This window comes from Juglans regia, chromosome 2 (genome assembly GCF_001411555.2).
Source record: "Juglans regia cultivar Chandler chromosome 2, Walnut 2.0, whole genome shotgun sequence".
Classification (NCBI taxonomy): Eukaryota; Viridiplantae; Streptophyta; class Magnoliopsida; order Fagales; family Juglandaceae; genus Juglans; species Juglans regia.
In genome coordinates this window covers 34,734,339-34,751,317 of record NC_049902.1, presented here as the reverse complement: position 1 = coordinate 34,751,317, position 16,979 = coordinate 34,734,339, and the positions used below count along the sequence as shown (strand labels likewise).

General features: G+C 35.8%; 1 protein-coding gene and 1 non-coding gene across 2 annotated transcripts; one reads left to right on the top strand and one right to left on the bottom strand.

The window, feature by feature from the left end:
• The first annotated feature begins 490 nt into the window (after positions 1 to 490).
• On the top strand, positions 491 to 562 carry TRNAQ-CUG. The gene has a single exon. It is a non-coding gene; the product is annotated as a tRNA-Gln (tRNA).
• Positions 563 to 1,240: 678 nt separating this feature from the next.
• On the bottom strand, positions 1,241 to 15,409 carry LOC109013740 (trafficking protein particle complex II-specific subunit 130 homolog). Its single transcript, XM_018995940.2, has 21 exons — positions 15,149 to 15,409; positions 13,783 to 14,012; positions 12,873 to 13,054; positions 12,072 to 12,255; positions 11,640 to 11,730; positions 10,465 to 10,625; positions 10,105 to 10,194; positions 9,828 to 9,989; positions 9,513 to 9,574; positions 9,252 to 9,342; positions 8,402 to 8,565; positions 8,100 to 8,313; positions 7,215 to 7,760; positions 6,912 to 7,124; positions 6,317 to 6,710; positions 6,113 to 6,203; positions 5,894 to 5,978; positions 5,463 to 5,652; positions 2,703 to 2,998; positions 1,957 to 2,047; positions 1,241 to 1,780 (listed from the first exon to the last, which is right to left on the bottom strand). The coding sequence occupies exons 1-21, from the start codon at positions 15,210 to 15,212 to the stop codon at positions 1,605 to 1,607; spliced, it is 3,777 nt and encodes a 1,258-aa protein (XP_018851485.1). The 5' UTR covers positions 15,213 to 15,409; the 3' UTR covers positions 1,241 to 1,604.
• Between the last annotated feature and the right edge of the window lie 1,570 nt (positions 15,410 to 16,979).

Genomic DNA, 16,979 nt, shown 5'->3' with positions numbered 1-16,979 from the left:
AATTTTTCATATAAAATATAATAAACAATTCAACTTTTTTAAATTCTAAAATAATAATAATATTAAAAATTAATATATTCTAACAATATTTTATTCAACTTTTAATTTTTAACTAAAATCATCTTATCTCATTTCACTATCTAAATTGCACGTTAAAGTGAATTGAAAATTTAGGTAATTGTCCCAATTTTAATTTTATTTCATCTGTTAGAAACTATTTTGTTTTTATTTATTACAGGAACAATATAATTAAGAAGTAGTATCCGTGCTCAATTCGTAGCTTGTTTTTCAGCTAAGGCTGAAGGAGGATTAGAAGTCGTCGAACTTTCGTTACGTACACAAAGTGTCCTAACAGCTAAAACTAGAGAAAAGAATTAAGATAAATGTTTATTTCTGTAGTGAAGTACTGAAGTTAATTGTTTGAACGGGTGGAAATGATATTTATTCTAGAGGGTATTTATAATTACTTTTCATGTATAATGGCATGAGAGGTCCCATGGTCTAGTGGTCAGGACATTGGACTCTGAATCCAGTAACCCGAGTTCAAGTCTCGGTGGGACCTGTCTATTTTTAAATTTTGAGTGAAAAATTTTTAAGAATCGTTTGAAAAATCATGCACAAAACCCTTTCTCCTTATAATATTATGAAAAGTACTAGTCTTTCTGCTGGAATTTATTTATTTATTTTTATTTAGTGATTAAGAAAATATTTTTTTAATGATGTCAATTTTTTTAAAAAGATTTAAAAGTGTTTAAAAAATGTATGTAAAAAAAGAGAAAAAAAAAAAACATATAAAATATACTAGCGGAGCGCCCAGCAGTGGCTCTAGTGTTACTCTAAAATATCATATATACTCTCCTTAAATCAAATGACTTTTGTTCCTCTGTTAATGCCTAGTAAATGACTGACTAGCAAAAGGAGTTCTGAATTAGAGCTTAAGATGCAGCGCTCAGGTCTGAGATAAATAGGAACTCCAGGCTGACGGCTGAGAAGCAGGCATGTGTAATGAAGGCCTTTGGAATAAGATATATGGGGGAACAATGTGTCAAATGCTGTTGTGCTCCAGTGAAACAGATTCACATATGGTTCCGGAGTAGTTTCATTTTCCAAAACAATAAGTGACTGAAAATAAAGATTTTCTCACTTTTTTAAAGAATTTCTTAACGAGAAATGGGACAAAATGTTCGTTCCCCTTGAATTCAACCTTTTAAAAGAACGAAAAAAACAAAGGACAATGAGATGATTGCACCAATTTCAATCATATAAAATCATGCATCAGAAATTGAAGAAATTTATGCGCTTGCTAAGCTCTACAATGTATTTTACATGGAAATAAAGTACCGAAACCTACTGTACATGAGCAGGGATGCAAGATGTTTAGAAGAATCAAAGAACAACCTAAGCCAATCTAAATTGAACAAACTTTTTCTGGATTTTCCATTAAACTCAACAAAATACAGCTTCACAAACATCTCGGTAATCAAAATCGGGTGCCTAGAATTATCAGTATAACTGTAATTCTTGATTGAACGGAAAAACTTGCCGAACGATATAGAGTGGTAGATTGTAATGACCTGGACATTTGAAATTAGGGTGCCAAGTAATCATGCTGGAATGCAGAAGGAGGAGCTGAGAGCTGGAGGCAAGACACAGACAAGGTGGGGCCCAGCAGGATTGCAACTTATATTTGCCTCATCTACATCTGGCAGTCCGAGTTGTGGAGGACGAACATAACCCGCCACCAGTGGCACGCACAATATTGTGATAACTATTCTTGAACCTGTCAGTAAAAGGAAGATAAAAAAATAAAAAAGATGATCAAGATGCCACTGAAATGAGACATGTAAAGTCATATCCATCAACTATATAAGGCTACCAGATTATTTTTTATTTTATTACTCATGAAAAAAGAAATAATCTAATGAAAACATATAAGTTGTAAAAGATATTGGGAACCTTGCTTCATGGAGAGGGACGCATGCCCTCTTTTCCTACCAGCAATCATCCAATTATCTGAATTTGCATTGACTTCATATAACACCTCGTCCTGTTTTACAAGCAACAAAGACAATATAAAGCATTTGAGGCATGAATAGAAGAGTAGTTGAAAATTTCATATTCATGTACTCACAAATAGCTCGCCAAAGAACTATCCAGATCCTAAACTAACAATTTCCTCATTACAAAAAGAAAAAATAAGTGGGGAAGAAATTGGAAAACATGGCAAGGGTAACATCGTTTGAAGGGTATAAAAATTGAGCTAAAGCTTAGTTGAGGGTATGTTCCCCCTTTCTCCTCTCCAGGTATTAAACATTGAAAACTTATAATTGGAAAGTAATAATTTTCTTTCCCTAACCTTTCAGGCAACCACATAAAGAAAAAGAATCATCCAGAAAAATAAAAAACCACGTCCTATGAAAGTTGATTGGGAATTTAAGCAATGCTAGATGAAACAATTTATTCGAGCTGCACCCTGTGTGTCTTTTAATAGAATCTTCGATTGCTTATCAAAAACAGAAAAAAAACCCCTTGAGTTCAAGACCTAAGACAGCAACAGAATTATTTGGACAATGGTTCTTCAATGCAATTGATGCCACATCAAAATTTAAAATTTGAAAGGAAAGGGTGATATTCTAGAATCCTAAGTTTTAACTTTGGTTAGACATTGTTGAGAAATAATGGGGGACCATTCCTTGACTTACATCGTCTTTCAAAACTTCATTCTCCTCCAAGTCTTTTAATCTCTCAACCCTCCATTTCATGTTAACAAGTTGACCAACTCTGAGGCCACCAGAAGGAAGAGGAAGAAAACCAACAGCCAGGCACGGGTCAAGCACGGGCCTCTTCAAAACAAGAGCACTCCTGAAGATCAAATCCTGTCTAACAACCTCAGGTCCAGGAGATTCTAGGGCAGGTGGATGTGCTCCAATAGTTCTATCACCAGAAATTCCATATCTGATATTTAATATGCTATCAGGTTGTGGTGCTTTGGCTTCCTCTGCAAACCAAAAGAAACATTCGCTTCATTAAATTTAAGACAAATGTGAAAAGATTTGCTATTATATCCATAATCTTTCTCAAAATTAACCATCTTCTCCTGAAGATCCAGCAAAATCAGAGAAAGTAGAAAGTTGATATGTTAGCTCATTCCATGGTAACACAAAATGAAATAACTTGTGGCTCAAAAGTTCTTCAAAGATGTTTGGATGTGACATTTACTCTGTGCATTAGATTATTTTCCAGGCTAATGCATCTGACGTTTTCACAAAAACATTGTTTATAAAAATAGACAATATTCTACACCAAAAAACAGTTGAATAGACAACCTGTATTTTTTTTAGATAGGTTGTATTAAATATTCTTTGAACTGCCAAAATTGTAAGAACGTGAGCATCTTTCCAATGAAAAAAAATTCAAGAACGAACTTCTAAACAATGCATAGGTGAATCTAACATAAGTAATTTGTTCTTAAAATGGTCTTGTAGCATTTTTTTTGTTTCTAATAGTAAGCCAACACATGCTCCCATTGGGTATTGAACCCACAACTTCACCCTCCATCACTTTATTGTGAGGGGAGAAAGTGTTAATTGAGCTAGAGCTCATTGGTTTGAGGCAATTTTCATATCCAAAACAAAGCTTCAGTTATTCTATAGAATGCTTTCTTTCATTTATCAACTTTTTTTTTTTTCCTGAAATACTTTTTAACTACTTAAAAAGTAAGTAGTACGAACCTTAACTTCATATAGACTGGTCACCACACTAAGTCATAATGGATTAAAAAAGGCCCATTATGTATCTATGTAAATATTTTTTATAAGTCTATTTAGATAGTTAACACAATGCCAAGTCCAAGACAAGTCCTTAGTCCTTTTTATTCTTCAATTATTTAAATATTTCATTCATAATCACAAGGGGCAACGATGCCTGGACAACATCCAGCCATTGCAAGGCCAAGGCATGGTTTTACAAGCAAAAAAGTCATGCCAAACAAATCTTACGCACATCAAGTACCAAACTTCAACCCTGAATTTGAAGCCGTTTCACCTTTCACTGCTTAACTATAGTTCAAAGCTAGAGAGCTTTAATGTACATAAGCATATGAACATGAATTTGTCTTGAACCCAAATTGTATAGGCATGAGGACCTTGGCCACAATTTATGAATTTTATAATCAGGATCTCAGAGATAACAAGTCAAGCTGTGATACCCCATTCTTATAATATAAGAGCTGCACTACTGTGCCGCTTGCAGCTTACCGCTGCAAGTGACCACTAGTGTAAAAGTAGTGTTTTTTTTTATTCAATTTTTTTATTCACATTTTTTTTATCATTTTTAAATATTTTTAAAAAATATAAAAAATACATCAATACATTAAAAATTAATTTCTTAATCATTAAGTAAAAAAAAACAAACAAACAAAATTCACTGAGCGGTCAAATGGAATGGTAACAATTGGGTGGCATTGTAGTTTTTTTTATAATATAATAGTAGGTGGTGTTTGAGATTTCACATTACTTGGGAATTAGAAGTTCTTGCTCTTTATAATGTTCTAATGAGACTTCAATATATTATTGACTAGTCCTTTTAGAGTATAGGTCATATAGTTTGGCTTTCCATTGGGGCATTAAAAATGGTATCAGAGCTTATTCCAACCATAAATGTGGGACTTGACCCATGCCACCTATAACGAATTGGTCAGACGAGGGCATCGGAATTATAACCCAGGGGGGGGATTGTGATATCCCAATTTGATAAAATAATGGTAGGTGGTGTATGAGATCCCACATTACTTGAAAAATTCTTGCTCTTTATAATGTTCCAATAAGGCTTCAATTGTATCATTGACTAGTCCTTTTGGAGTATAGGTTATGTGATTTAAGCCTTCCATTGGAGCATTACACAAGCTATGTCAAATTCACCCCATGAATCATGTTCGCATCCTAGGTGATATAGAGTTCACAATTAATACCTAAATCACTCTTAGGATATTAAGAGGACCTTCGAGAAATCAATGTGGCAGGCATATCAAAATCAGCAGTGTACTATTGCTGAACATACATGATTACCTAAATGTTGAAGTAATGTGGCATTTAAAACCAAACCTCATCCATAAAAATAAAAGGGAAGTACGTAACAAGAAGTTAATATATCATAGTAATAGTAGATGGCCCTGATCTGGCACGGTGTTAAAAAAATGTTTGGAAGGTAGGATTACAGAGAAATCACTCTCCAACTATGGTGGGAAGTTTAATGGAATATCTCTTTTACTTCGGGTGCTGATATGATTACCAGTTATCAAGCCCCTTAATGGTTTTCTGATGACCTATGATATATATGACAATACTGCATATTAATGTTAATGTGAGAGACATTGATCCACAATAGATGCATCTACTCCTTTTTTGACTCCAGTTCGAAAGTGTACAAGTGCCGAAGTTTATTTGCACAATCAAATGAAATACCTTCTGCATTTGACATGTCAAAGCATATGCTGAACAGGATTCCTGCTCTAGAATTAGGAGAAATGACAAGCGGGATGAAGCCTGGATTTGGCCTCCCATCACCTTTTCTAGTATGAGCAAACCCATCTTGAAGATCAAGCCAAGCATCATAAATGGTCAATGTGGCCTTCACTTCTGACTGTAGTATCACCTGGAAGTAACATAAACCAATGTGGACTTTATTGGAAAAAAGGCAATTCTGTAGAACATCACTCCTAGGCATTGCTCTTGTATATGACCCGTGTACTTAGGCTTTGCCTATTCTTATGATCAATAAAATTTTATTTACCGATAAAAAAAAAAGGCAATTCTGTTCATGAAATTTGACACCGGTTCTTCAAAATCAAAGCAAACACAAAAAGAATGCTTTTAAAAAATTGAGCACAAATTACCTGCAGAAGCAAAGTTCCATCATTGCATTTATCTGCAATGCGTGTGTTCACATGGAAAGGGTCAGTAAAATGGACAGCTAGGGTCCTGCACATTGGCCAGGTGATTATTTAGACAAATGCATAACAAATAAAAATATCATAAAGTTGAAAAAAGAATAAATTAAAAAAAAAAAGCAGCATTTGCACTGAAACTGGAAGAGTGATGGAACATGACAATGCCTCTCAAATATCTGGTTGTGAGATACTCCAAATTCAAGCTTTAGAGCTATTGTTCTCATTCCATCCACAATACTCTGCCTCTGAGGGGAAACTGCCCATAGAAAACAATGTCATATACATGGAAGCAGTTGGATGCAACAAAAAATATACATGCAACACATGAAAAATGTGGAAACCACCAGAACTACACATCCTAATCCTAACCTGAAGACGATCCTCTTGCAAGTCTGTCACTAATGGCACGTATTGGAATCCACAAAACAGAAGTAACATTGTTTGCCCAACCCGGAAACACTATCCTACCATCATGGAGTCTCAACTGCTCAAAATGTTTATCAATGGCCAAAGAACCATTTTTGTGAGCAGCATCAGACTTTCCCACGTCAGCAGCACTCTGTGACACATCAGCATAACTCTCCATCTCAATGACATGGGACTTTTCAATCGCTAGACCTGGACCGGTATCTATCTGCAATACCGCATCTTTGAGGGAGTAGTCCATTGGCCGTACTATGATTCCAACCCACTGAGGTTCATTTATTAGCAAAGCAGATGAAATAGCTGACGCAAGATCAACCAGAGCTCTTGGCTTGAAAACCTATGGAAGAAAAGGTTTTGTTAGATGATTAAAACAGTCCCATTCCGCTTCAGTATCTGAATCAATGGTAGGTGTACAATATAAGAAGAAAATCATAGCTGTAGACACAGTTCTCCTTGTCTCATCATCATACATTATCATTCAAACTTATAATCAACTCTTTAACTACATGTTTTATCTTCAAGCTTCAAGACACAGTACCTTCAAGATAGGTCTAGTAGGCTTTTCATAAATCATAAAATCGTCGCTGTCTACAGGGGCACCCTTGGAAAAACTATGAGATCTAAACCGCAAGTGCCCAATCTGCCCAGTGAGAACTCCCAAGACATAGGAACCTGGTTTTTGAGGGGGTAGATCCAGGGTAATATTATTCCGACCAGGCTCTAGAACAGTAGCAGAAGTGCTCCTTAATGCCTGACATATTAGATGAAATGATTGTAGTCCAATATATAAATTGCTCCAACTGTAATAAAAATGAATAACATTATGCCATGAAAATCATACCTTAACACCCTCATCGCCATTAGATGTAGCCATCAACGTGAGACTGAGTGAATCAAGAGTTATATCATCAGGAAAGCCACTCCAAACAGTCACAGATAAGGTACCAGGATCCCCATCACACAACTCCAATGGGGGCCCAGGATTGCCAGAAAACGTAATTAAAGAAGATACATCCAAGGGTACTGGGTTCTTCATTTCGCTGTGTGCAAGATTAACAACTTCCAACTGAAAAGCTTGGCGTTCCTTGGACGAAAATAACCCTTTGTCTAGTGAAAGCAATCTCACACAAGATGATAGGTAACCAGCTTCATCATTAAGTATCTTCTGACACTCTGCTAAATTGGGCAGGACTTCAGCCAATAAATCCTGCCATCCTTCACCAGCATACAGGGCACAAACCTTCTCATATGATTTTGCTGCCAGATCAATATTTCTGTGTTTGAAGCAGACAGCCGCTATTTCACCATCAAGGACAACTCCATGTCTTTTCCACCAGGAGCGATGGTAATTATCAGCAGCACCTTTAGTTAGCTCGAGATATTTTTGCTGCCAGTACCAGAGTTTTAAATTGAGTAGAGAGAGAGAGAGCTAATCCAGAGAACTAGAACATTTAATTGAAAATTTGACGTAAAAGCCTATTTTAGATTCCAGCTTTTCAGAGTGAGACCTATTTAAAAGAATCAAACGTAAATCAAATATCATTTAAAAGTATCTATCATATTTAAAGGAAGGGATTATCAATTGATGAAGCAGAGGTTGTAGTACCGCTAAAAAGTTACATAGAAGAACTTGTGAAGAAAAACTCCTTGGGGGAAAGAAACTATACCAGAGGTGCATGTGTGTGTACGTGTGCAGTTATGCACTTGTTTGGCCTGATATTTATACCTCAAACTCCTCTAAAGATGATAAAGATTTCCTTAGACTGGGATTAGAAATTGTATGCTGCAGAGCATGCTCGGCAGCAATATAAATCTCAGCAAGTCTCATAGGTCGGTCAATTGAGCTCTCAAAATTCCCTGGTGAAGAGTTAGTGCGCGACATAGCACTTGAACGGACTTTTTGTGATGGGGACATCTTTGTGGATGCTTCTGAACCTGATCTGCCAACGTACATACCAACAAGATTAGAACTTGAACCAAAACATGAAAGATAATGGATTTAAAAGATTAATGAATCATTTCCAGTACCCTTCATTAAAAACTGGGCGACCTTCAAACATTTCGAACATATTTCCAGCAGAAAGAGAAGCCCTTCGTCTATTAGCCTCACGCAAAAGAACAGAAGGTTCAAGAGGCAATGGTTTCCTTTGAATACCGAAGTGCTTGACTCTACGAGTTTCTTGGAGAATCATCTACACAAAGGAAAACATGATCGGTGGTTTTTTTTTTTTTTTTCTTTTGAGGAAAGTCAACAAGGGACTGTTGAGCAAAAATAACAACACTTTTAGCACATTAACACAGTCTGTACCTGGCCTATCAAGTATCATGGAAAAAAAAATATTGTTATAAGGACTGCTTTTATTGATAAGTAAGAACAAGAAGGTCTACAAGGACTGCTATAAGCTCATTGAGATGACTTAAACTTACCTGAAATTGACCAGTCATGAAAAAAGATTTGCTTACTCAAAGTTATGATTGTAAATTTTCCGCGGTGTCATCCAAGTTTAAGTTTGAAATAATCAAGATAAATCAATTTTCTAACGAAAGAGTAGATTATGATGATAAAAATATGTTAGAGGGACAACCAAACCAACATAATTCTAAGTAACAATTCCAACTATGATACCAAAAACTACCATTTGTTTGGGATCCAAAAGTTTCACCATATAATATGAATTTAGCCTAATTGAGGACACCATGTACGCCTATTGATTACCTTGAGCTGTCACCTGTAATGACAATCTTTCTTGTGAACAAAAGCTCTATGATTAACCAGTACAAAAAGAAAACACAAATATCATGTGGTTTTCGAAGAAAGTGAACATTTCAATTGTATGTTTGCTTGCACATCCTAGCATACGGCATATTGATAACTTACCTTTTCCTTAGTAAAAACCTCAGATAAAGCATCAGGTGGGACTGAAGGCCAAATTGCTGGCTTAGGCCAAGGAAGCATGCTGAGTGAAGCACTGCTCCAAAGAAAAGATAAAGCTTAAAGAAAAATTAAGATTCCAGAAATTACTTATACCAGAAGGGAAGAAGAGTCTAGTCATATGATAGACTTTTGCTCTTAGAAAAATCTTGTAGGCAACCAAATTTAGAGAATGCTAAACTGGGGTATGTAAACTAAAATATGTACCTGTTGACAGGACTTCTTTCTATCTCTGTTCCATAACCAATTAAATATGAAAGCCTCATGAACTGCCAAAATCATAAATACTCTGAGTCGGGCTAGAAATAGAAGAAGTGAAAACATTTTGTAGTAAATGTAAACAACCACCAAAAAGGTTGTCAAACACTGAATCAATGCATTCAGAAAAATTTCAGAATATTAAAAAACCACATTCCCAATTCAGTGAAAATTTTTGTAGTAACTTTAGAGAAACTGGTAAATCACCAAAAAGAATACCGAATTAAACAGAATATGCAGTAAATTTATTAACACAAAACCAACCTTAATCCGGCACAGTGAATAAAGGTCACCCTGAAGTCGGTAGAACTCCTTTTCTATATCAGGTGCCACAAGTCCATCAATATAATGAGAAGCAGTTGCATTGACTACATCCAAGCAAGCAGTTATTACCCAAACTTCACGCATACAAAAGGGTAGTATATTCTGATAAGAAGAAAAGAAACAGGACAGGGAAGCACTAAGAACCAATATTCTTCAATTGAAGCTCAAAAGGAGTAACATATATTAACAAACACATAACTAAATGATTATCAGATACCTCATGCAGTGCCAGGGCCTTTGAGAAGCTTATTATGAAGGAATAACCCCTTGACGCAACCTCAAAGGCACGATTCAGCTTAAATAGAAGCTGCAATTTGATATATCACTGAGATGCAGCACCAATGTGTAATTTCAAGAAACAAAATCTACTACGTAGACCAAGTTTTGAGAAAACAAAGGCTCAAAAGCAACTTTATACAAAATGATATGTGCATTGTTGAAAAACAAAACAAAGTGATAGCCTTAAATACAACTACTATCTAATTAAGTTTGCTCTATGTACTTTACCTATAAAAAAAAAGTTTGCTCTATGTACAACCATTTAAGCATCACATAAGGGATTCTCAGTTTTGCAAACCTTTGATTGACAGGCAAAGAGATACTGTCTAAATTCAAACTCCCGAAACGAGTCATCTTGAACAATTTGTGTCAACGGTTTGTTTCCAGGATTAAGCAATACTGCCTGATCATCACCACGGTCTACTCCTCCAAAGTCTCTCTGTTTTCCAATCATATTGACTGCATAAAATTGATTTAAGTTTTGATCCTCTATTTTTGAGAAGTAATAAGAAAAGAAAAAACTCACCAGTAAATAGAAGCATAAAAGAGTATGATCAGATTAATAAGCATATTTCTTTTGATCAGGAATGATAAACAATTTTTTATATATATATTTTTTTTATAATTAAAACACAAAATTAAAATTAGGATATATATATAATTAGGATAAAACACAAATACCAAATATATATCCATTAAATGTATAGATGTGGTACCTCAAAATCCTGAATTAGAACAAAAAGGACATTACCAAGTCCACAATCACCCATAAAAATCTATCTTATAACTCATTTTATGAGAACCTGATAGAATAAATGAAACAGGATTGTTACTAAATAGGACTGGCTTCACCCAAGGAGAATGATCCCCTTGAATTATTATTTTGATAAGTAAAAATTTATTAATGCCAACAGGCGTAGCCAAGGACATCCCCTTGAATTATTACTCTAATGTGATTGAAAAGAATAGTTTTGTAGGGGTGAAACAAGAGACTACCTAATCATGTAAAGGATATAATAGAGTTCCTATGGCAAATTAAAGGTTAGAGAGAGGGAGAGAGACAGACTGATGGACAGAGCAGCATTATCAATATAAATAAATAATTATGCCTTATATAAACCACTTGAACTCCATCTAGCACCAAATTAAGTTTGTATAATATAATATATTGACAGGATAAGTGATATGTATGATTGAGGACATGACAAATTTGAAGTGAAACAAACACTAAAACAAAACGAATTAAGCACCTGAGTAGATGCACCTGAGTGTCAGGGTCAGCACAGACCCTTATTCTAGAATATATAAATCAATTAAGCAACATAAGCAGAATAAACCTGTGCATGAGGGCCCACATCCTTATAAGCCAGATAAAGGTGATGCGTAGAGTGTGTGTGTGTATATCAAACTACTACATATATTGAAAAACATGATGAGGGTCAGTATCTTGACAGCAGAAGTAAGAATCCTTACCTGTTTCCATATAGCAGAGTTCTAGTTCATCATACTCTCGTAATGCATCTTCAAAAAGATGAGCCATCTCAAACATAAAAGCCAGGCTTTCCTGTTAAAAAAAATTAAAATAAAAAAAGAGGAAGGAAGAAAGCTATCCTCAGACACTTTAGTGTAAGCAGATTGCATGGTCCCAAGGACACAGAACTTTTGAGACTAGTGTCTCCACATCTTTTTTTAGTGGCAAGGATGTGGCTTCTATCATGTACTTCGATACAAAAGTAGAAGAAGAAACTTGAAGTTATGCTCTTTTGTACAATGAAATGTACAAGATTAATAGAAGGAAAAATACGAAAGTCAACAATCCCAATTTACAATCAAAACATTCCTCCTTGCATACATAGCAACCTCCATCACAATTACTAAATTCAAAGATTCAGAGAAAGGAACAACCTTCAAGATAAAAAAATTACAGAAGTTCCAGACTGGCATGAATCTTTGTTCACTGAGTTTACGTATCTCATCCTCATAAAACTGTACACGCCTATCCAAAGTATTTCTGATGGATTCCATAATCTTGGACTCCAGGTCTTCCCAAAAACTTGCTTCAGGGCAGTGTATATCTAATTTGCAGCACCTGAGCAAAGCATATTTTAGAAACAATAGAAAACAAGGGAAGAGCTTTGATAATATCAACCCTTTGCATCGTGTCATACACATTTTTTATTCGCATCTAGATCTCTAAATGCCCCCTCCCCCAAAACAAAATGCAAGAATGTTGGTGAGGTAGCTAATATATGATTTTTTTTTTTTTACATTAAAATTCTATCAGTCATATGTCACCAATGACTTGATGCAATATATTCACCACCTTGTCTTCTACGAGAAAGAAAAAAAGGCGGGACCTATGATTCAAGAAGAAAATGTTAATGATAATGAAAAAAAAATCAGTTTTCTACTCCCAATATCCTGATGCCGTGCTATTAACTTGCGAATGTATAATAATTTGATGTAATGGTACATAAAACATATATTCAGCTTGTGTGGAAATATGTAGAAGTAACTCTCTTGCAACAAACAGAAGAGGAGTCCAAAATGTACCTTTGGTTAACTATTATACTCCAAACACATTATAGAGAGTCCTCTTAATCAGGGTCCGCTATTGTAAATACTGGGCTAGGCCTATTCTTTGAGTAATATATCTTTTTATTTATCAAAAAAAAAAAAACACATTATAGAGAGATGTGAGCATACCTTTCTCTCTTTTTTGAACTAAATTCAACTTCAAGTCTGGCATATACTTTTTTCGCCGATTTGGTGGCGTTCTCATTATTTGGGTGAGCTTTAGACACAAATACAATAAACCACTCCCGCTCATCATTCTGGACAATCAACTTCAGGCGTGGTTTAAGAATTGTTCTGAACTCATCAAGATCCTATGGGAAAAAATGGAATTACACCAACAGAATTATGTTAGCAATAAGAGGTTCAAAAAGAAAAATGAAATAAATCACCACATGATATAGAAATTTAAGCACACCAGTGGAAACCACAAAATTAAGATTTAGAGTGTTTTCTCTTTTTTTGTTGATCTACTACATTCCACGTGCAGAGTAAATCTGCATGTCAAAACCTAGGTCAGGGCAAAAATAAGCTTTGCCCATCTCCTTTGGAACAACTCACACAATCCCAAGAAAAATTCTGGTACCATGTATGGAATAATAGCAATCAGTCAATGTGCCAATAAAAGGTCCAAACTGGGTCATAATCATGTCAGGTAAGATTTATTGACAAAAGTAGGGAATTTTGTGGTTCGGATTGACTTGAAAGCATCATCAACTAATGCAAATGTGATAAACAAGTTCATGACCAAGCACGCTAGCAAAAGGTCATAAACTGTCACCCCATACATAGACTCACATGAATGGTACCTCCCTTAAAATAATGTATATGATGTCTAAAGTGTGACACAAGGACTATTCCAGCACATTGATAGCATTGTAGGTACGAGTAATATATTCCTTACTCAAGGAGATGTTGGTGAGTTGAAGGGTGCAATAACACCTATATCATATGTCCACATTTAACTTAAAAAACAACTTGTACAGCGATACAGTAATTAATATTAGAAAAAGTGGGTGAGGTTATCTAGACAGCAAGTTACCTCACAGGTAACAAGAACAACAGTTGCATATGGCTCCCGAAACCAAAATAACAATTGCTCCTGTGGGAAACGGCTACGAAGTCTTGAATCTGTTGTTAATATGAACTCCGCAGCCAATTTCTCCACAAACACGGGATTACGGGTCTTGTTGTTTAAACTTGCTCTTTTGAATGGCAACCGCTCCTCAAACCCATCCTTGACAATGGGCCACAAATCACTCACGTCTTCCACTGAAAAGCAGCATAGCAGAAATTAGTATATGGTCATATAGCAAGTAGAACACTAAAACGTTATGCTATTCAGCTATTGGATAAATATATAATAATGTATATGATGTCTAGAGTGTGACACAAGGACTATTCCAGCACATTGATAGCATTGTAGGTACGAGTAATATATTCCTTACTCAAGGAGATGTTGGTGAGTTGAAGGGTGCAATAACACCTATATCATATGTCCACATTTAACTTAAAAAACAACTTGTACAGCGATACAGTAATTAATATTAGAAAAAGTGAGAACTCACAATGAAAGTTATTATGATAATAGAAGGACCACAAGTGATTCTCATCTTGTGAATATATAAGGGCACACAGATGAAGTATGCCTCTTGCCACGATACTTCTTCCAACTAAAGCATATTATATAGTCCAAGGCATACACGGACACACAAATACATGTCCACAGGCGCTCCCCACACAGAACTGCATGTTTTGTTATAGAATCTTCACCAGTAACTCTTCTCAATTGCATTTGGTGGTTTAAATAAAAACCATCAGAAACCGACCATTCCCATAAATTCCCACTCTCAATTCCTGAAACAGCACATTTACAAAAGTATTCAATCGGCTGAACACCTTTGAAAACAGAGCACCGGATGCATTTTCCCATCGAATATTGATTCATATGACCCGCAACGATCATTCATAACAGAGACTTCACAGAGCAACGCTACGCATACTAACAAGTAGTACAAAAATTCAGACAAAGTGATGTGGAATAGACTCCGCGAGTAATGTTATGATAATGTACATCGGCCCATAATTTACAACAAAAGGTTTGTAAGATTAATTTGTAAGAACAGCATATCTGGTTTCGCAAATATATATCACTTAGAGGTATAAACCCAGTATTTCCATCTCTGGAGTTAAGCCGATTCCATCTATAATTTCAATCCAAATCTAAAAGTGTATGCAACGGAAAAACTACGAATCTTGAGAGACTATTTTGCGATCGAGATCAGAAGGTTACAAATTAAGCCAAAATTTGAATTCGACCACGAATCTCAGCTTCAATTCATTATCTGAGAGAAAATTTAAAAAGTACGAAGGGGAAAAGTAAAAAGAAACTCAGAGGCTCTTGAAACCTGCAATAACGAGGTGATCACAGGAATTCTTGATCGTCTGGAACTGAGCTAGAAAGTTCGCCATCCCCGATCTATACGAAGAGAATGCAAATCATAGATCCTTGTATATTCATACGCGAGAGAGAGAGAGAGAGAGAGAGAGAGCTTCACTGTCTTTAGTGTGTAGGGAGGGAGGGGATAGTTTGGACTCTGAAGATTGGGGCTTGGGCAGTCTCCCGGGGATGTAGTGCTTCGCGTGGTATCACGCTTGATGTTGGAATATCTCCGCTGACCGTTGGATCACATGTTCTGACTGCGCCTGTTTTTGTAACTAAGCCCTCCAGTTGGTGGTGTTTGGTTGCCGAGATAAGTTATCCCACGCTGAAATCAAGATTTTGGGCACTCCGGCATGACCACACGGTAGAGGTGATATCCGCCCCCCGCGGGGGTGGGAAATTTTTCCTTGTACCCTGCCCCCGTCTACTACCCCGTCCAGTGGGCGGGGTGCGGGGGTGGACCTCTTTCCGTCCGCACCCCCGTGGCCTAGTATAGTTTTTTGGGCCCTGAATCGGTTTTTGAGTTACTTTGAGTCCATAATTTATTTTTTGACCACTTTGAACCCATAATTTAACTTAAAAAATATATAGATTTAAAAATTAATATATATATATATATTGAACTATTAAGTAAATACTAAGTTTCAACTATTAACTAATTACGTAATAATCATCACTAAGGCACTAAGTTAAAATAAATAGTTTACAATTATACAAATTAAGAGAACTAATAAACTATTACACTATTATAAACTCCTCTAAAAAAAATAAATATTACAAATTGTACAATTAACTATTGTAGCAACATTACAATTAATTGTAAATTAACAAAATCATAATTTTTCAATTTGATCAATTTGATTTTGGGGTGGAGCTGTGGTGGTGAGTTGTCGACTGCTATGAGACTGAAAATCAAGATCATAAAAATTAATAAGTTATAAAACCTAGAATATTAATAAGTTAAAAATAAAACAAATTAGAATTAAAAAGTTATACGATGAAACAAAATTTTAAATGCAAAAAATAATTAAGGGAAAAATTGTGCAAACTATGACAATGGTGGGTCCAATACAAAGTCATACTGTATTGGAGGTAGCCTTAGCCGCCGTCTCATGTATCACTATAAGTATTAAATTTGAAATCAAATTAATGAATATCAATTAAATGAAAATAAATAAATTAAAATAAGAAATTAGAAAATGAAGTTAAAATAAATACTAAATCCAGACTGATCATCACCCTCCTCCTCGACGTCGGCCTCTTCATACTCAAGAACATCCGGAACATGAATTGGAGTTCCTTTGATCCAATTCTGCGTTCTGCGTACAAATCAAAACCTCCACAGTGGTAGGAACTAATGAACTCTTAAATGAATCTAATACACGCCCTCTGGTGCTAAAAGCCGACTCTGAGGCTACGGTGCTAATATGGATGGCCAAAAGTGTGCGGGTTATATCTCCAAGGATAGGATACTTCACGGCATTCACCTTCCACTAACTTAATATATCGAAATCTAGTGAAAATGGTAGAATTTCTGCTGCTAAGTATCTGTCTATCTCTGACTGAGTCTCTACAGAATTCCGAAGGAATGGAGTCTACCCATACATCTCACCCCACTCCAATCTACGTTTTTTCTCAACCTCGACTTTAGGAACCAGTGAGCCTGAGGCTGAGGGGGTAGGTGTAGGTGCCGCAATAATACCACCCCACAGGGTGGAAAACTCATCAAATAATCTACCGAAGGTTTTCCCAAACCCTTGCTGCAATAAGCTCCGCCCATACTTGCCCGTACGCAA